Source organism: Echeneis naucrates, chromosome 5 (assembly GCF_900963305.1).
Source record: "Echeneis naucrates chromosome 5, fEcheNa1.1, whole genome shotgun sequence".
Taxonomy (NCBI): domain Eukaryota; kingdom Metazoa; phylum Chordata; class Actinopteri; order Carangiformes; family Echeneidae; genus Echeneis; species Echeneis naucrates.
In genome coordinates, this window is record NC_042515.1 from 22722022 (window position 1) to 22743243 (window position 21222).

A 21222-nucleotide genomic window follows, 5' to 3' on the forward strand; every position below is an offset into this window, starting at 1 on the left:
ATTCTATGACATCTATGTTTTTATATGATTTTATCTTCAGACTCTATATTCCTATGTGTCAGCATCACAGTGGTGCCAAAAACTGTAGTGATGCTTAGGTGAGCAGCACCTCCTACTGGTCGAACATGCCATGACATCATCCAGCCGAGTGATATCCTCCCCAACGTGGGGAGTGGAGTATCTCAAATAGAAAAATAAATGTGGACGTACCCATTGTAAATTAGTTGTTTTGAATTAGTGGCTCCTAGAAGGAAAAAATGTCCTGTCCATCGACACCATTGACACATGAGAAGAGAGTGAGCAGACAGAGAGAAAAGAGAACCTTTTGGTCATGAACACAATTGTTGAGTGGGTTATTCTTGGGTTCAGTCACAAAAAAAAAAAAGAATGGCAAGGAAAAGTGTTAAAGGCAATTAAGGTATAAGTTTAATATTTTTGAAAAGAATGCATATACAAAGAACAAAGACTTTAAACAAAGCATTTGGTTTATCACCAAAACAACAACAGGTTATAATTATACTGATTGGGTTGGACGTCAACCCAACTCTATGCCACCAGTAGAAAGAAGAAGAAAAACAAGAACCAAACAATCACAAATAATCTTTACCAAACAGTCTGTCTGCCACTGGAGGTTTTTCTTCAACTAAGCCAATCAGTTTTCTTGGTATAAACTGGCGAGCAAGAGTTCAGATGAGTTCCGACCTCTAAATGTAAAAGGAGTGAAAGTAACCTTTTTATATATATATATATATATATATATATATATATATATATATATAAACAAAAAACAAAACAAAAACAAACCAGCACGAAGAGAAATAATGAAGAAAAAAAAAAAAGATTTTGGTAAAAACACCTGGAGCCTACATCAACATTGTGTGCCAGCTTACATTATAATTACATCTGTTAAACCTATCATTTAGAACAGAGACCAAGGTTCAGCTACACGCAGCACCACACAATTTGAACGGGTACAACAGAGTGGACAGCCCTTCACACCTCAGGCGTACAGCCTGGACACAACACACTAGGAAGGCACCAAATTCTGACCTGGCACAGAAATCTGGTGGAAATTGGAAATGCGTAACACCAGCCAAGAAACGTTAGTTTTACATGGATGTCTCTGGTGTACCTGCTCCAAGTGTAAGGTGGTGACAATGTTTGAACAGTATCCTGCTATACTCGCCCTTGGTCCCTGGCAACGCATGAAGAATACACAGCTTGTTCTGCTAACACTGTTTAAGTTCCCTGCATCTAAAAAGGCCAATTCCTGTGGTTGACTAGCAGACCCATTTCTATTGGATGCCTTTAGCTCTTCAAGTGATTACTTCACTCCAAATTGACTGCAACTCTGCACTGTGAAGGGCCGCACTTGGAGAACTGGATGGCAATATTTACCAGTTCAATTTCTTAAAGAGTGACCTGTGTGGGTTTTTAACCTTGTTGCCCTGATTTACCAAGTCCTGTCAGACCAACAGAGTTTCCTTAGTGGTTGAGAGTGCAGCTATCCGGAACATGGAATAAATATCTCAGACTCATGTGTTTTGAGGGAAAAGGCGGGTTTGGCAAACACTACTCTGGGGATTCAGGTGATAAATGGGGTCACTGGCAAAGGGGGCGGGGCCAGCAGCATAAACAGCCACCACTCAGGTGCTACTTGTATGTAAGCTTGGTGTCTGATCCCCATCTGCCCAGAGGCCGCAGCACCCTGAAAGCCAGGTTAGATTTATCTTCGGTCCCAAACTCAGACTTGGGGGGAGGAGCTTCTTATTATTGCAGAGAAATATCTGAAACGGCTGTTTTTCCTTCTAGTCTTCCCCGTGGAAGACAACGTTGTCAACCAGCCTTAGCAGAGCAAGGGAAAGGGATGGAGAGTCAGGGCGGATGTAAGGGGGTGTGTGTGAATGTATTTAAATGTGTGGGTGTGTTATGTGTGCGTGCTTTGAAAAAGGTACAAGCCTCTCATAGCAGCACACATTTGCGTTTCTTCTTGGGCTCTGGGGGCTCCAATGCAGCCAATATCGCCTCATCAAACACATTCTTTAGGCCTTTCTGTGAACACAAACACAAACACACAGGCTCAATCAAGGGGCATTGCAAACATACACACAGGGACAAATAAAAAAAAAACGGTTGAGAGGGAAGTTAAAATCAGCTTTAACAGTAGAAAAAAAATAACTGATACAAGAAGCAGTTTTTAACATCATTTAGTGGGGGTATTGAACAGAACATGAGTGCTATGAGGGACAAAAAAACTAAAATTTCAAATTATTTCAAATAACAGATCCGACATAACTCGAGTATATTGTGCTTGTCTGTGGCTATTGTTGTTTAAATTAGTTGTGTGAGCTAATAAAGAGTCAATTCATAAATCACATGCATGTTTTAAGTGCAGCTTAAATCAAAGGCAAGTCAAACAAGCAAGTGGAGGAAACACAGCACAGCTCTAATGGTACAGTACAAAACAAAAGTGGAAAGAGCCTTTTTTTTTTTTTTTAGCAACACCTTTGGCACTACTGCTCAGATTAAAACTGCTGACCAATTCTATTCAGGTTGAACACAGAAAAGACATTTTAAAAGCAACTATTATCACCATGCTCAGTTTGAGGTTTGTATTTGCCCCTAAGCAGAACTGCTTACACCATAAGTTTGATCATGTGAAGTAACCAAAGCTGCTTGGACACAGAGCTGTTCTATGCAGTAAAGCAATAAGCCCCTCAGCATTTCTTAACCCAGCCATCTCATCCCCTTGGAATTCATCTCTGACAACGCACTGGAAAAAGAAGTGAGCCACAGAGGAGAGCAAGTTCATTTCTCTTTTATTAATTAATTTCACACGTCATTTCACACAATTATAGCAGTTTAATTTTCTGGACTTCAGAAATATGTACCACAGTTGCACAGAGCACTTTGGTATCATATATAGGGAAGGTGGGGCCAAAATAGTCAAAGCATTTTTCAAATGTAAAGTAGTTCTTATCAGTAAGACAAATCAATGGACATTCCCTCTGATTCTCAGTGATCATACACTCAAAACAGGAAAACCTTTATCGAATGCTTACATAGACAAAATGGCCAAACACTCTCTATATATGATGTTAGTATTTAAAAGTCCTAGATGCACAAAGTGTTCAGACCCTTCACTTTTTTTTTTATTTTTTCTTCTTTTTTTTTTAACATTGCAGCCTTGTGATAAAATAATTTCTGTTTTTTTCCCTGAGTACTCTGGTCCAGGTTTTTATTGAGAATAGAAGAATTGCCACAGTGATGCTTTTCCTTCTGGAAATATCCCCTACCTTCACACAAAATCTTTGGAGATTTGAGCCTGAACACAATCTCGTCTCAGCTCTGCAGGCTGCTCCTTCATCCTTATGTCTAGGGTTTTGGTCTGATTTCTCATTTTTAGAGATCCTAAGATCGTAAGATGCAAGATCTTACATAGACAGGCATGTATATTTAAAATTTACCACACATTCACCTCCAAGTAAGGCATTTAAACATCTCAAAGATGAGCAAGACAAATGGGTGCCCTAGCTGAATAGTAGCGTTGTTGAAGGAGTTTCTAAAATGTTGCTTAACTTTCATTTTGTTATAGGGCACTGAGAGTAGATTATTATCCTACTGAGAGAAGGATATAGTAAAATGTTCTTATTATTGGCATCATAATCCTAATCATAAAAGGGTCTCTACACTTTAGAATGCGCTACATATATAACTACATTAACCACAGTCACACTCTCCTGTTTAATGAAACAGTAGTACAAAATTACATCAGTGTTAGAAATGGAAGCTCTGTTTAGTGTTGAGGTCAGTTTCAATGTGAAGCCACATACAGCCACCAGCCTTGTTGTAGTTCAAACCTTAACTACATAAACCACTACTACAGACTGAGGGGAAAGCAATAGCTGAACCTTAAATTAAATCCTACATCCTCTGTAAGCTGCAGCTCTACTGTTGGCCATGTTAATGAGAACTGGGCCGAAGCAGGAAAACAAAATATGCAATGACATCAAAAATAGTTGACGAAGAACTGAGTGGACATAAACCACTCTGAAAATATAGTAAGTATTCTCTGTTGGAGAAGGCAACAAGTCTTGAATGGCAGAAAGGTCTTTAGTAACTTAGACCTGAACAAAGATTAGTTGAAGTGCACTCTCACTACAGAGACTTTAAACCAGTGTCAGAACGATGGCCTGGTTAGTTGGATGGCTGAGATTGAGACTGGTCTAGATTTAAAAAGCAGCACATGTTAAACGATGAGAGAAGTATGGGAGAAGCAGCAAAGGAAAGAAACAGGTAAAGAAATGAAAAATGCAGAGTATCATGGCAATAAGAGGAGGAAGAGTTGAGTGGATAGTGTTTAAAATATACAGCATTTCCTCTTTCTCTGCATCTCAGGTGGCTCTAGGGCAGCTAGGATAGCTTCGTCAAATACATTCTTCAGCCCTCGCTATAATAACAGGAGAGGGAAGAGAACAGCACAGTTAGCACAGCAAACACAGGAAGGGACAGATGGTAGAGGAGGATAAGAGAAACATGGCAGAACAAGATAAAAAGTATGTGAAATACAGAGAAGGTGCAACAGCTAGTGGATGACTGTGAGACTGTACAAAGACAAAGAGTGAAACGCAATGTTGAGATGAACTCTACAGCAATGAGAGAGCAGGCATTCAATAGAGTACCGGAAGTGAGGTGTGGACTGAGTGCTCAGTTCCCCGACAGGAAGCAGGAAATGACATCAAGAACGATGCAACTGTAGCACCAAGGAGAGAAAGGGGAGGGAGGAAGGAAAGAGCTAAACGGGGAGTCTGAGGGCTACACCTCAGCTCCATCAACACTATTGTTCTCTGTCTGAGTGAAGTCTAACTCATGACTTCTCTTCTGTCTCGTGTTCTTTGAGTTTTGTAACAGCAATGCATCAACACCAGCAGTGCTCAAGCAGAGCAATTCATAAAGGTGGGGACTGAATCTCTAATCAGGCAATCCAACATTCGCCATCTGTGCTGTTTTGTTTATGGCCCATAACTTTCCCAGGAAGAGCATGTCATTTATTAGATGTAATTACACACTGACCATTACAGTTTTCATTAAAAATTTAAAACTAGATTAGCAAGAAGGAAATAAAACCAATCATGCTGCATTAGAGGATAGCAGCCAAAGCTACATGTTTATGTCACAAGACATTTAACCTCCCCAAAGTAATTTTGAAGCCATCTGTTAGGGAATTATTGATGCTTTGCTGAGGAACCCTTTTCTTCCTTCTCCTAAATGCAGATATGTCACTGTAAACAGGACAGACTGTGATCCACAGCTAGGTTTTACAACACTGAGAAAATATCTCATGTTTTCTAACTTAGAAGATCACCAAGTTTAACAGTTAGGCAGGCCTCCCGAACCAACATGCACAGACTCAAGCACAGCAAAACACAGGTCAGGGGGAAATATAGATGTGTCACCCTTTCCTTCACTTTCTTAATTCTTGTCATAAAGGTGGGAACCATGTGTGGGTATGAGAGAGAGAGAGAGAGAGAGACTGCAAATTATGTATGTTTTCTATATTACCTGCGTGAGGGCTGAGCATTCCACATATTTCACAGCCTTGAGATCTCTCGCCAGTTTCTCAGCTGTCTCTGGAGTGATAGGCTTTTGCTTGTTCTTGGCCAGCTTCTCTATAGTTGAAGGGTCATCCCGCAAGTCAATCTGAGTCCCAACTAGGAGGAACGGGGTCTTTGGACAGTGATGGGTGATCTCTGGAACCCACTGTATACAAAAAGCAGAGATGATCAGGTTTCATCCTCTCTCCAAGATCTGATGTCCTGTTGCTCCTGTCATACAATTTATTTTATTCAGAGAAATCCCCCTTATGTCTATATTTGATTATTAATGTGTGTAAAGTACTGTATTGAGAAAGTCACTCTTTTTGTGAAAAATCACTTTCATGATGATCTAATCATGTCCAAAGCTTGGACTCTGGGGGATATCAAAAGTCATAAATCTAAATACCCTATACAAATATAATTAGGCTCTTAAATCTTTCTCAAAACCATTACACAGCAACTACAGCTTCAAGTCTTCTTGGGTGGGTTACAATATGTTTTAGAAACCTAGATTTGGGCAGGTTGTTTTATTATTTGTGGTACATTCCCTCAGCTTCCATCAGATTGGATAGCCGTGTCAGAACTGCCCTCTTCAGATCTCTCCACAGATGTCTCTGGTCTGGTCTTAAGCTGGGCCACAGTCAAAGACTGCTGTACAATTCCAGTCACTGTTTTCCTGAAAACAGTGATGTATCCCTAATTTCAGGTCACATTCTCTCCATTTACTTCTTACATTTACATTACATTTAATTAAATAACAAATAAATGAATAACAATAATATACTGAACCCTTAGAGTGCTTTTGTGTATGCTCAAAGATTCTTTACCAAGAAAAAAAAATAAAATCTTTGTTTCCTTCAAGTGCCATTGGGTAAATTCTAAGCAGGATGCCGTATAACTTTTACACAAAGTAGCCTCTGTCTATCCACTCTGCCCTCCAGGCCCAACTGTTGGACAGCTCGTGAGATGGTCTTCCATCCGGCTGATGCTAGCAGGTCTCTTCAAGATCAGTGTGTCCTTGTGAATCTAATTCACAACCCCAACCAAGGTCCTTCATGCCCAGTGAAGGACCACGCAAGAAAAAAAACTTTGGAATTGGTTTCATACACCTGTCCTAATTTGTGACCCAGTTTTGTTTTTTTTTTTTGTGGATGTGTACACAGGGTTCCTTGGTCTTCATGGCTTGTATTTGGTCCTGACATGTTTTCACTTTAGCATTTTAGGTTATTACTGTAACTATAGACTGATCAGCAAATACAGCAATTTAATTCATTCACTTAAATACAAAACAAATTGCAAATATTAAAGGAGTCTGAATACTGTCTGGAATGGCTGTAACTGTAACTAATTCATCTTGCTTAGTGACAGAGTTGGCTACAGTACAGAAGAAGAAAGCCATTAATCTTGGAATTTGGGCAGAAAATCTAATTATATTGTTTCAGCTTCTTGCAAAGACCAATAACAACAACACACTAATAGAAGAAAACATTGACCATCTAAGACAAGTAGAACAGAATCTAAACTAGAATTGATACACAAGAATTTAGATCAATATTACTGTCTGTCTACAATGGTAATTCAATAATTTTTTTTTTACTTCTCAAAGTCATCCTGAAGTGCAATTAGGTCAAAAGATAGGATTGACTGGCCATTGACCAACTCAACAAATTAAAAATTCACATTTACCTAAAACCATGATTAATGTGTTAAAATATTGTTATGGGAGGTTTTAAATATTACTCTTAATAATAAACATTTCAGAATATTAACAAAAACAAAGCATCGATAATTCACTGCTGAGAGGGAAAAAAGGAGGGCTACACTTGCCTTTTCTTTAACGTTTTCAAAGGAAGAGGGGGACACAACAGAGAAACAGACCAGGAAGACATCTGTCTGAGGATAACTCAAAGGTCGTAACCTGTCGTAGTCTTCCTGACCTGGGGAAATCGCATTCACATGTTTAATGCAAACAGTCTGAACATCCAGAATGCAACATCTCAGTCAGTAATCAGTTGACAGAGCACCAAAACCCGAGGGCACCCACAGTTTTTAAATAAAATGGCTGTTAACACATTCTACATGCAAGAAATGTTAATTTGCTGACACAATGTCAGGAAGATAATTTTTATTTCTATTTTACTTCATTAAAATGCTGCACTTGAACAAGTACTAAACGTATATATAATTACAAGGTCTTGTTAGGTAGTAGCTACAAAACCTCAGCCCTGGACAAACAGCATGTATACAGCATATATGTTGGGAAAAGGCATACCTGCTGTATCAAACAAGCCCAGAGTGTAGGGCTCGCCTCCAATCATTACAGTTACAGCATAGTTATCAAACACCTAGAATACAGAGATGGACAATAGTTAGTTGCTATAAATTAATGATATTTTTTATTATATTCTGGCTGATGCTCAATAATGATAATCAACCTTTAGTGATCCAAACTTATTTGTTTTCCATTGTTCAAAAGATTATTTCTTGGAAAATATTTTGAAGAAACAAAACGTTCCATAACAGTGGGCTGACTGACTTGTTAATGTTCACAATTAGTGACTTTACTTAAAAAGGATGGACTAACCTGACCAAATGATGGCCACACAGAGCGCATAATCAGGTTAAGACTCAATTTGGATCATAGGGTTTACCAAAAATAATTATGCTCCAAGTATTTAGTTATACAAACTAGAGTTCCAGTTTTACATAATGGTGATCTGTAGGATAGGCATGGCTGTCCATGTTGCCAGTGTTTGGGCATACAATTCAAGTAGTGACTAAAACATTGATCTGTCTGTCAAAAACAGCCACTGGCAGACCTACCGTAGGTACATATTCAGAGGGAAACTTGTTTGTGGTGTAAGAGATGAGCAGGCAGGTTTTACCCACAGCACCATCCCCAACTACAACACACTTTATGGTCTGCATAGCTGTCTTTAGGAGTATTCACTACTCATTCAAGATCTGTAACAGAAAAACAGAGAGAACAGTTATTAAGTTCATGAGCAAAGGTTAAACCTACTGGCAGACTACAGCAGAGCACGATTGCAGGGGTTGAGGGTAAATAAATTCTTGGATGCATCATTCTTTCTGTAATTTTTGATTTTTTGAAAATTTTAAAACTCAATTCTTGTCAATGAAAACTTTGTAAGATCAGCCTTACAGTTGTACCAATTGGTTACTAAAGCATCGTAGATGGAAAACGTGCATTTAGATGTACATTCTAAGCTCGGCATAGGCATAGGGCTAATTATGAGCTGCTCTGATGAATACAATCCGACTGGCTCTTCCTCAGTTAGGAAACATTTTGGCTTCTATGAAGTCGAAGGGAAAAGGGACGTGGACAAGAGCTTCCAGGTCCTGGCAAGTAGGTCACCAAGTGTAGCACAAAGTGACAATACTCCAGGTGTTATTAATATAAAATAAAAAAAAAAATGATAATGGAAGTAAATTCATGTTTATTTTAACTATGGGTAATCACAAATATACACAATATTCACAGAATGAAAAAATAAGTCAAGGATCAAAAGAAAACTATTGCATTTTCATTTTATTAGCAAGAGAGGACAGCATATGTTGATGAATACTGAAACATGTCAGAGCCACAGCTAGTTTCTGTTTGTAGTCCCTTAGCAGGTTGGTGTAGCAGATTAAAAATACATTTAAAAATCTGATACAACAAGACGCATCGATAATCATTTTATCATCGAATCAGAGCATTCTAAATGCATTGGTTTGACCTACATTAAAATTTAACTGCTCTGTTTGGACAAAGGGAAGGAGAAAAAAGCAGGGGTGGCTACCGACCAATTTTCTTTGGGAAGCTCAACACCAGATGGCTCTTTCATTACTTCTCAATGACAAACTGGTGATAAAAGCACTTAAACATCACTGTAAAATTTAATTACTGACCCAAGTCCTGTGTATAAATCTCATTATCTACTTGACACTGAGAATTTTATGGGATGATAACCCTGTCCAGTCTGCAATTAATAACTGGACCTCCCTGATCAACCATGGGGTCAATGGATGTGTCCAGATGTCCAGATGAGATTTTCTCATTTAAGGGATTAAGGGATCGACAAACCCACAGCTGGAGACCCAAGGGGGAACAAATAACATAGTATCAATGTACTTCACATTCAGGCTTTGCTTTTTTTGGCTGTGCCCCCACAGTATGAGTGAAATGTTGTGGGCAAAGAAACCACCACCACATTGGGGTTTCGAGACACAAGCTGGATATCAAATGTAGCAACTGTGTCTGATACAATAACAGCAGCATAACATAAGAGCATGTTAATTACTGTCTTGTGACAGTTAAATTCAGTGATGTTCGACAACTCAGAGAATAGAAGAAATGAGTGTATCCAGAGCAATACTCTATATCAAAACTGAAAATGAGCCAAAAATAATCTGATGCTGAACAATCGTAACATACCCCTTTTCAGAACCTAAACACTGCTGTGATCTTTGACGGTCACATGCGCTTCAGCAGCAGATTACTACTATTACTTTAATACTTCAATTGTTGAAACAACTATGCTTAGAAGTCAACAAGAAACCTCAGTAGACCTTTCTCACAGTGGCCATCTTTTTAGCAACAAAAAGCATAGATACTAATAACATTCTTAGTGCTTAGATGCCAGCAGGCACAATGAAAGAGAATATCAAGCTGAAACCTGGAGCTTAGCTTCACCTGAAAAGATGTCTGCTAATAATTGAACAACAAAAATCAGACCTATTAATGTTTTAGTCAGGATTTTATTTTTTTTTTTATACTTAGCAGATTAGGGGATTTGCTGCTATTCCTTTAATGTATCTCAGTAATCTCAATAACTTTGGGGTTTTAAGTGTTGACCAGACATTATACCCCAAACATGACACCTTGGGTTGTGTGCAATCAAGATACATGTCAATTATATGATGACATCTTACAGATCAAACTATTATTAAATGAAATGGTTTGTTCATTAGTATACATTGAAAAAAATGCAGCATGTTGCAGCCATAAATTCAGTATCATTAATTTTGTTATTTAAATCTGTGATCTTTAGACTGTCAAAATATCTTTAATGAAAAGTGCCTAAAAATCATACAATTTCACCTTGAAACAATACCGATGCAGAGACATCAACCTATTTGTTGTATATGGACCACGCCATTCCCCTGTTTCTCTCCAACAAGTTACAGTAGGTTCGCACTGAGCCACTGCAGAGCTCTGCACCACCGTGTGGGGGTTGGGGTGTCATTGAAAGAAGCAGGAGGGACAAAGCTGCAGGCACCAAATGTTACAGTGAGAGAAAGGTTTAACAAAAGATCAGAGCACAGAAGGTCTAACAGAAACACATGGATTTCTTTAACATAATTCATTTGCAAAGTAGGCTGGCATCATGCTACATTCGCATTTATCAATTTTTTTATGAAATGTCTGGAGCAACTGACTTTATGACAAAAACTTGATATTACCTATGAGAACAGTGCTCCTGTCATAGAAATTTGACTAGTGAACAAAAATGTGTTTAAAGAGCAGGTCTCGCTCTGCTAATGGCCAGATGATGGATTACACTCTTGGAAACAACCCAGGCTTAAAGACTTTTTACTCCTTTACTAGAAAAGCATTTTGAGGGCCGGTTGGGAGCTACTGCCTTATTTTGAGCCCATTCTCCATTTGTACAGAGAAAAAACAAAAAAGGGCAGCTAAAATTTGTGACCACCATTTGTTTAAAAAAAAAAAAAAAAGAGAGAGACTAAAGTGGCATCTTGTCTATCCAATCCAAAGAGGAAAAGACATGAAATCCAATCAAATCAAGACACTAAAGAGCAGATTATGTCTGCCATTGCAGTTGTGCTGAACGCTAGCATTACAATTTGTCAAGTTAAGTAAACAAGCGAGTGAAGGGGATACTAGAACACAGACTAGCTCAAAACATTAAACCCAGAGCAATATTATTCCATTGATAAATCTGTTGGACAAGGTATTTTCACTTAACATTAAGCTGTTAATAACGTCAACGTTCACATAACAGAACATAAACAAGAATGTCTTAATGGGAACTTTAGCGGGTAGATGCAGCATCATTTTACAGTCTCTACGGGCAATGTAACATATAGTGGTCCACAGAAAAATGGAAACTAACAGTTATGTAAAAAAGAAATAGGGAGTGAAATGGGAATGAGAAGTTTGATCCCTGATTCAATTCTTCCCTCCATGCAGTTTGCATTATTACATCAAGTATATTTTTAAAAAGGTGTGATTGATCAACCATTATGGAAAGTTACAAAATGGTTACACACAGACTCCTCTCACAACACTTAAGAACTGTGGGGAAACTATCCAACAAGCAGGAATGTGTAAAAAGCTGACTTTTTACCTCAGTAGTAGTTTCCTCTACCTAACTAGTTTTGAGTGGGTAGGTGGTGTGGGTTTACATCCCTGCTGCTGTAGAAATGGCTTCAACTGTTTCTTTTTATGGAACCTGGAATGAGGTTAAGTTCGGAGCACATTTCTCCTCAGCAGGAAACCTTAGTCATAACAAGGACTGCATCCTGTGAGCAGGTGGCAGGTGGAGAGAATTTGGAAACAGACTTGGCTGGCAAAGTCATTAATACATTTTTCCAAAGGGAATTTCACTTTGCTACCCCACATTGTAAGGGACACAACTGTGGCTTTTGAAATATCCAGTATATTTTGTCAGCAAACCATGACCATTTCAATACAGCAGTATTAAGCCAAAAGAATACTGGGGCCCATCTAAACTAACTGCAAGAGCTGAGATGATTAAATTTGTCATCTGTACATCATAAATTTGGCTTGTCATAAGAATCAAGTAAAAATTATATGGTCTAGTCACTTGTACAGCTCCAAAAACAGAGGTGATTAAGATTAAAAAGACAACACCAAAAAGAAAGAGAAAAACAAAACCCTTACATGTCCTTTTGATTTGTTGTTCTATTGTTCATGCAAAGTTCAAGACAGGCTACAAGGGTGCACACATCACCAGGAAAAGCTCTGTCTTATGTACCAGATAAACCAACTGTTTGGTAATGGCCATTGCTTTTTATAATATTGTGCAATGAGTGAAAAAAAAAACAAGCAAACAAACCAAAAAAAAAAAAAAAAAGAAAACACTACACCCTGTTTAGACCAGGCATAGCATGCATCTGGGGTGAGCTGAGCATAATAAGGGGATAGCTGTATACTCGACAGATCCCAGTTTGCATTAGAGTACGTTGCTAGTGGTGGTTGTGATCAGATCTCCGTTTCCTGTTGCACATGTAAATAAACATGCATAGTGTTAAACAACGACGTCTATGATAGATGGGTGACAGATGGGAGCGCAAGGAATGGAAATCGACAGAAGGGCAGGAGCAAATCTACAACGAAATAAGGATAAACCCATTTTAAACAGTAAAGCATCTATTCTTCTCCACTCGTGAATTTCTGCAGAAAACTGACTCCTGCCTACCACAGAATCTATCTGAAAAGCATTCTTACAGTCCTGCTATATTACAATCGGCCTAACATCAGATTTAATGTTTCATCAATGGTTGGTCAAACCCTCCAACCAAATACCAAGGGATGGGCTCAAAGATTGACGAGGAGAAATCCTGGCCATTACAAACCTGACGCATGCAGAGCTCAGCGAGAACTCAAAATATTTTGCTTGAGACTCAGTCCAAAACATTATGTGACATGTCTTGATCAGAATTTTGTGCATGACAAAACATGTGAGGACAAATGAGAAAAGAAACTACCCCACAAAATACTGAATGATCACATCGCAGTAACAGCTAACATTAGCTTGGAGGCGGTAGCCCTAGCTGCTGAATTTCGGCCACAACCCGGCCTCAATCTGGCCTAATTTCCTGCCGGCTGTTATAACTGTCGACCAACTTACCAGCTGTCGATCGTTTTAATCAGCTAAGTATATGGGATCTACATGTTAGCTTAAAGCATTGCTCTGTACAAATGACATTTTCGAGACTCTGCTTAGAGTAAGAGCATACACCACCCTTGCGATTGATACGCCTTTTTTTATTCTGCTCGTTAAGTAGCTAACCACTAGCTAGCAACCGCAAGCATCGTTTGCTAATTCCTGGCTAAACTCTGGCAAGAGATGAATAAATTCGCATCCCACTAAACTCACCCACTAATTTGACATCAAATTTACCACTGCACCAATCACAGAGATCATTTGATGGACAGTCTGATGTTACAAATATTTAATGTCTACCTGGCTTACAAAATACTGTCCTCCAGAACTGGCTGGCTATCTTACTAGGTGGGCTAACCTTAGCGGATGCTGAATGACATGTCTTCACCGTCACTTACAACCAATGTATCCCAGACAAGCAACGCGGGCTAAGTTTAAAATGTATAATATAAATGTAGCCACAACCACATCGCAATGATAGGTTAAAGACAAAAACAAAACGTTTTTCCCTTACCGTATCCTCTATTTGTGTCTTTACGCCGGGCGTTGGCAGCTCCGCGCTAGGGGCTTCCCAGTCAACAGAACAGGGACACGTCGCGTTGCGTAGTGAAGCCCTACGTCATCACGTCAATCATTTTACTAAAACTTTGTGTAAAATGCATCAACTACTGTGTCCTCCGGTCCGCGAGGCATCCACTTCACCAAATATGGAGCAAGTAGACGAGATCAACACTATTTTAAACATGTTCCACACACATTGGACCAGAAATTTGACTCACTCGTTTGTTTTTGTCTTCTCATAGTACAAATGAAAATTAAACTTTGAAAATGTGACAAAAAAAAATCATAAGTTGAACATGTGCTTTCATTATACCACACATCCCGTTTCACCTCACTCACACAATTGTCAATAGTTTACCTTTTCGTTTACCAAATGTAATTCTACAAGGGAAACAGCTCAAAATAAAAATGCAGCAAGCTTAATAATCGTTTTTCATCTATAAATGTACTGTTACAGTGTAATTGGAGCTTGGAGTTTGACCTACATACACAAACTGCAATACCGCCGTCTGCCAACAGATAGCAGTGTAGCTCCATGGCCTAAATATACTGATGAAATAACCGAGGCATGGATCACAGATTTACAGTGGAATGATTTCAACAATTTATACAACAACAGTAAGAAAAACAAACTTTATTCTCAAAATGGATCGATGTTGTAGAAAGAAACAATTACAACATTCATGTCATAAACAAACATACTCAAGACCTTTTGCAAAAACACAACCAGAAATAACCCTTAGGAAGGTTTGAATGTAGATGTCGCCATTTTCCTAGTTGGACACACTCTGCAGCAAGGTAATGTTGTCTCCTTTTAACATGATCCTCCCTGGTGGATACAGATATATGAACAGAGGAGGAGAAAAACAAGGGGAGGTGAATCAAAAGAGGAAGATGATGGATGGAATGAGATAGAGTGTCAGTTCACTTGTGGACAAAGCAGCAAACATCCAGTAATTGGCTCAAGAAGAATACGATTCTAGTGTCACAGTATACAAAGGATCAGTACCAGTTGTCTCTCTACCAGACTTTATCCTTGCAGTTCAGCTGTTTTCATTAGATAACATACAAGCTAAAAAATAGTTTAAGAAATACAGCAGTTCTGTCGTCCAATTAGGGAGTTAATACATTCTGGTTTGGTGAATAAATTTATTTAGCATTATTTAATTAATTCCATTCATGTCATGCCAAGGACCTGTCAGTTTTTTGTCCTAATTGTATGAAGACATCATAATCCATGTGGAAAAAATAATCCATGTGAAATTTGTTACTATATCTATACTCATCTATACATTTAGACCTGTATATGATGAACAATTCCCATGGCTTTTATTGGGCAAATGATCATCTAAGCCTGATGTAAAACAAATTTCAAATATGCAAATTGCTATTGAGGTTATCTTGCAAAACATGCTGAGTATTAAGACATGTTGGCTTGTCATAGAAGGGGAAACAAAACATGAAACTAATCTCGTTTGCTTTGGCTCAGTTCCATCAAGATTAAGCCCAAAAAAAAAAAAAAAAACTTAGCCAGCATGTAAGATACCAGCACCCTGGAACAAGTTCACCTATATGGAAAGCATTGGTTACTGATGTCATTCATCACACCTGTGTCTTTCCTGCTATGACAGGCCCAAATGTCTGCTGTGAAAAAGGTAAAAATCGCTTCAACAACACAACTAAGGTCAGTGAAAAACGCTTCAAAACATATAAAGTGTTTCCTCTAGGATTTTTTTTTTCCAGCAGTGGGCAATGGCATGCTCTCTGGGTGGTGGTGGGGGCAGGCATAGACAAATGACCACTTGAGCAGTTGACAGCAGATTTTACTTTCAAAACCTATTTATTGGGCACCAGTTGAAAATGGCTTTTATTGCTACCATCATCATTTACGAGTCTGTATAAGGCTTATGATTGGCTGCATGGCTAACATCTTCATCTGTTGTCTTTCTCTTCTCAGAGACGTATCTGAACAAGCTCATCTGAAAATGCAGTCAGCAACGTGCTACCAATTCGTTTACCCAAGTTAGCGCCACTGAGTTGGCTAATAAGTCTACCTTTTCGTTGGTAATTTGCTACCTTTGAAAAAAAAAAATTGAAAAAAATTTGAAGCCGTTGCGGCTATGATTTTGCAGTGGCAAGCTGCCACTGCTAAATGAATGTAGAGGAAGCACTGAAAGATGTTGAAATCTATGAGAGGTTCTTACCCAGTGGCTTTCTGTTTTTAGTTTTCATGTGGACTTCCTCGGCATCGTCTAGAACCAGGTTCATGTACTCATCAAAACCCTGAAACAAAAAGGAAATAGTGGCTTAGAAGTAGTTTCATTCATTTTCACTCAACAATTTAACATTAGTTTTGAGGCATCTACTACAAAGCTGTTGATCAACTACATCAGTTGATCGGAATGGACACGATCAATCAATGACTGATAAATTGATCACTGAGAATTTTGTTGATTAGATTTTTTTACCCCCCATCACATAGTGGTATCGTGTCATTTCATTCTATGGCAACATTATTTGACTGAGAAAACAGTCTTCTCAGCTGGCTGCAAGCTGGCATTAATTTCAAGATTAAACACTAACAGGTCAAGCCAAAGCTTGAAATGAGACCATTTGCTGGACTGACAGTCAATGTGCTTGTTAAAAGGTCTTTATTTATTGACAAAAATCGGTAAGCTGGTGATGCCATTCATCATCACCATAACCTCATGAGTGTTACAACTTATTCTTTTATAAGGCTTTGTTAAATATTCCCTCACATCCAACTTCTCGCTAGACCCAGTGTCTTAAATAAGTTACTCTCAGACCTAAGAATATTTTTTATGATTAAGTTACTGTAATTTATTATTGTTTTATGGATATTATTTTTCCTTTTTGAAAATAAATATGTTAATTGCGCTCATGTGGCAGCTCGGAGCTGCATGCTCTGTTCCTTTTCGGCGCCACATTCATAAAGTTAAATTGTTTACCCGCCATTTTAATTGCGCTAGGAGTTCGGGTGGTCTTCTTCCAATAAGATTTAATTGAGGAAAAACATCCTATATTTTGTAATTTATTGCATTTTCTATTTAAAAATAAATGGCAATCAATAACTGATCAATGAATGAAATTTCTTCACTGAACCATGGGTTCAGCTGTCCAGGTATGAGTATCTTCATGAATAAAATTCTCAACATTTGGCAGAAGCACTGACCTGTGTGATAAGCTGGGTTATACTGACAACCAAAAATGCAGAACATGAAATATAAAACAAAAAAGAATCTGTAATTTGGTGACCAGCAGCAATCAGAACGTTGCCCCAGCAAGAGGCGATCCTGCTTCATAGTAAAGGGTTTTGTTAAAAAAAAAAAAAAAAAAATTCTTGGTTTGAAATACCACTAGATACCCCAAAAAATAAATTAAATGAATAAAGAAACAGAAAAAAACATCATTGGTCCTTAATCTGCTGTGCATTCATTAAGTATTTTTTTTTTTATCAAAATTAAAAATATTCATTTGTTCAACTAATATTTTTAGTTTCAAGTTTTCCTGTGTATGAAGAGACAGACTCATGCTCATCAGGATTTAGAGAAATGTCTTATCTTCAGATCTCCTTAGTTTTATCAGTCTACCATTACTGAACAGACATTTCTAGGTTTCTCTAGTTCCATCTATTGCAGTTTGACAGCTCTTGCTCTCAAGCTCAATGTTATTGAAAGAGTTGTTCTGAAATAATTCTTATCCTTGTGTTGTTTTGACTGGGTGCTACTAGTCACAGTGCTGTCAAAAGGCCAATCTTTAGCCTAGTCCCAAGGACCATACTGACTGCTGAAAAATATTCCCACAGCATGATGCTGCCACTCATGTTTCACTGTTGAGAAGGTATGGCGCAACTGACAAGCAGTGTCTAATTTCATCATATTTAAATGTCAGAGACCTTTAAATGGTTTTTCACTAATTCCCATCAATTTTCATGCATCTGTTTATAGTGCTGTGTGATATTACAATATATCGTAGTGCAATATGAAAATATCTACCGTAAAATATAATCCTCTGATACTGTTCATATTGTAATTTTGACATGTGGGCTACTGGGTTAGCTCAGATAATGTAACTGCAGCAGCATTTTTACGTCTCCTGCAAGGACTCATCTACAGCACTGGTAAGGGAGCATGGATGGAGCCAACATGGCAGAGGTGGAGAGCAGAGTGGAAACAGAACCAACAGAAACCAAAGAGGAATTGGTGCAGAAGAGAGGGAACCAAAGCCAAACTAAATTGTTTGGCTTTGGTTTTGGTTTTCATTTAAAAAGTCACACTGACCAGACAATGATAATCTGCAAAATATAGTAGCAAGTTGTTACTAGTGACTCAATCAATTTTTTCTATCATTTAAATACATGGAATGAAGAACAGTACAGTACAGAGACAGTGTTTGTTTATGAAACACAAATATGTGTTTCATAAACAAAGGCGGAAAGATACGATATATTGCCATTCGTGTGTGGATATATTTTAATATGAAATACTATATCAAGATTCTTTTTTGGTTACTCTGTCAGTTCTTTGTCCCATCTTCACTGAGGGAGTGTATACAGTGAAAATTAAATTGTCAATTATTGTCAAGACCACTGACCACAATTGCTAATTCTTACTGGGTATGATCCAGAGAAAAGGGTGACAATGGAGCTAAATCCCGAGTGAAAGACCGTCTCTTTGCTCATGTCAGTAGATGCGTTATTTTATTTTAAATGTAAACACTTCAATGCAATCCAGTCACTGGATTGTGAATTCAGTGCCCATGATCTGAAGCTGCTCTCAAATCCCATGAATGTTGACAGCATTCAATCTATTTGTATTTAAACCACCTGACAGCTATTTCTTATTATCATAAAATTAAGTATAAAAATGCAATTTAATCACCTTGCAATAATTCATTTCTTATGGTCTTTGCTTTAAGAACAGTATCTTGGCATTAGTGTGGACAAATGGAAGGTTGCATTCCATATACCACGTGAAGAAATGCAATAAAAACAGCAAAAAGATAACTTACAATAATGCAGCCCTCTATTCGCATGTTCACCTGTTCATACAACCAGACCTGGATCCGTGAGCGCTGGGAATGAGAGGATTAATTAGAAGGTTTTGCTTTATTCCACCAAAAGAAATCTGAATGAACTTTAGATGATGATGATAAATAAGACCCTTACATTTTGCAGGTACCTGAAAATAAGGTTCTGGTTCATGGAGTTAAGGAAATTACATAAAACTCACACACAAACACCAAATATGTTCCACTGTGACAAATTATTGTGTGTTGCATCACTGCATGTAATGAACTTTTCACCTTTAGTTTTATGACTTTAGCGAAAACCTAATTAGGCCACACGCATATCGTCTCTACTTAAATAACTACTTTCCATTCCTAGTATTGCACGTTAACACAATAACCTCTAAAGTTTATCCTTGTTTATATTGGGAGGTTCAACAATTTTCATTTAATGTACCAAGATCATTTTCCTGACTCACCTATAAAGTAACAAGTATTTTCACTGCAATGTGCACTCATATGCAGACTATTTTGCTACATGATCCGAGAATGATTATGTCCAAAGTACAAAAATCATGTCTCCTTTTAAATTGTTACTTTGTAGAGTTTCAAAAAGATACAACTGAAAATTTAAACAGCAGCATATTTACGCGTTTGGGAAGATGGATAAAAACAATTCCTTCTATCATGAATCGTTTTCAAATTCTGCTGTAAAGGTTGTAGGCTGATCAATTTACACGTTTATTTTAAACTACATGCTGAGTCTGAGCTCTTTTAGAGACAACATGTGACTAAGCCCACAATATAACACTACTGCACGATCTTCTTTAGCAGGGCCCGTCTATGTATTGTGAAACAAGTACAATGACTCATAAATATCCAAAAAGATATTTCGTGTGAAGAAGCAATTCCTAATTTAAAAAAAAAATGTCTTAGGTTCACTGTAATACTCTTAGTTTTACACTATTATTAAGTCACACACACGTTTACCGATGTAACAAGAAAGGCTAGCTCGCCAACTAGCAGCCGCTAGCCTAGCCGCTAAATTGTAACCACCAATCCACCCGCCCGTCGCTCACTGCAGTGAAAAGGATACAATGGGCTGCACCATAACCTTCTGGACCTTCTGTCCTTGTCCTCTGTACGCCATCCCTCCAACGAAATGCCAGCGGGAGTTATGTGAAGAAAAAAATTGCACCTTTTTCAGGAGATAGCGGTTCAACGAAACACTCACGTTGAGAATTGGCTTCAATGGCGCGTTTCCTTCCGTGTTTGGCGGCAGTGGTGATAAGAGCGGAGCACCGCGTGGAGCAGCGCCCCTGCAGGCAGGAGGCCTTTACTGCGCCCCCACACATCCATTCATTCGCGAGCAAGCAATGACAATTACAAGGTTTATTGCAACACTAAGCAGAAAAACTCAATTCCTTTTATGAAAATTATTTTTTTAATGCAATCTGTACAGAGCTAATCCAGATCTGCTCAGATCTACTAAAGACCTGCCCACATGTGTTCAGATGTTTTGGAGGGGTCGCTCCAAAAGTTTCTTCTTGCATGTACAGAATCTTATCTATATCTTTTAGATCTACTTTAAGCCATCTGCTCACAGCACCTCTTTCCAAAACCACTCTGGCATATCCAGATGTTGCTCCGCAAACTTCATTTGCTGAATTTTGCATGGGGTTTAAGTAACCTTAACTCTGTAATCTGTGCAAACATCATCTGCTGTAATTAAACCTGTCTGCTCCTTTGCATGAAAACCTAAAAACACGAGAAGGATGCCAAAAGTCTTCCAGGTCATGAATACTGTTAAACTTCTAAAAAGTGACAGTGCATATGAACAAATGAATTAAATTTTTGATGTTCATTCACTGAGGGTTTGTATCTTCCTCTGAAGACAGTTTAAATGATGCAGTTTTTAAAATGCATTGAAACATAATCATTTAATTTTTATGCATTTTTCCTCTTATTAATCTGAAAAGAAATTCATTGAATGCTGAGTGCCCTTCAGCTAGACTGGATTTGAACTTTTCATTCCTCAATATCACAGTTGCTAGTTGCTTTTCAAGTCTTTTGTTGTTTCCATACAGCTCCAAGGATGTTAT

General features: G+C 38.2%; 2 protein-coding genes across 2 annotated transcripts; both read right to left on the reverse strand.

The window, feature by feature from the left end:
* Positions 1–403: 403 nt before the first annotated feature.
* cdc42 (cell division cycle 42) lies at positions 404–14116 on the reverse strand. The gene is made up of 6 exons (XM_029501139.1): positions 14046–14116; positions 8421–8561; positions 7870–7942; positions 7425–7534; positions 5563–5760; positions 404–2052 (listed from the first exon to the last, which is right to left on the reverse strand). The coding sequence occupies exons 2-6, from the start codon at positions 8523–8525 to the stop codon at positions 1963–1965; spliced, it is 576 nt and encodes a 191-aa protein (XP_029356999.1). The 5' UTR covers positions 8526–8561; positions 14046–14116; the 3' UTR covers positions 404–1962.
* Positions 14117–14710: 594 nt separating this feature from the next.
* Positions 14711–20378, reverse strand: snrpe (small nuclear ribonucleoprotein polypeptide E). The gene is made up of 5 exons (XM_029502031.1): positions 20217–20378; positions 19281–19307; positions 19124–19186; positions 16297–16375; positions 14711–14921 (listed from the first exon to the last, which is right to left on the reverse strand). Exons 1-5 carry the CDS (start codon positions 20268–20270, stop codon positions 14866–14868), a joined length of 279 nt encoding a protein of 92 aa, XP_029357891.1. The 5' UTR covers positions 20271–20378; the 3' UTR covers positions 14711–14865.
* Positions 20379–21222: the final 844 nt, after the last annotated feature.

What these genes read in the sequence shown, in the direction of transcription:
- cdc42 (XM_029501139.1), bottom strand. Translation starts at nt 8,525, where the DNA reads ATGCAGACCATAAAGTGTGTTGTAGTTGGGGATGGTGCTGTGGGTAAA. An exon ending in TTGAAAACGTTAAAGAAAAG is followed by an intron (nt 5,761 to 7,424) that starts GCAAGTGTAGCC and finishes TTTTGTATACAG; the next exon opens with TGGGTTCCAGAGATCACCCA. An exon ending in AATGCTCAGCCCTCACGCAG is followed by an intron (nt 2,053 to 5,562) that starts GTAATATAGAAA and finishes TTGTGTTCACAG; the next exon opens with AAAGGCCTAAAGAATGTGTT.
- snrpe (XM_029502031.1), bottom strand. Translation starts at nt 20,270, where the DNA reads ATGGCGTACAGAGGACAAGGACAGAAGGTCCAGAAGGTTATGGTGCAG. An exon ending in TTTTCAGGTACCTGCAAAAT is followed by an intron (nt 19,187 to 19,280) that starts GTAAGGGTCTTA and finishes TCTCATTCCCAG; the next exon opens with CGCTCACGGATCCAGGTCTG. An exon ending in GAATAGAGGGCTGCATTATT is followed by an intron (nt 16,376 to 19,123) that starts GTAAGTTATCTT and finishes TTTTTGTTTCAG; the next exon opens with GGTTTTGATGAGTACATGAA.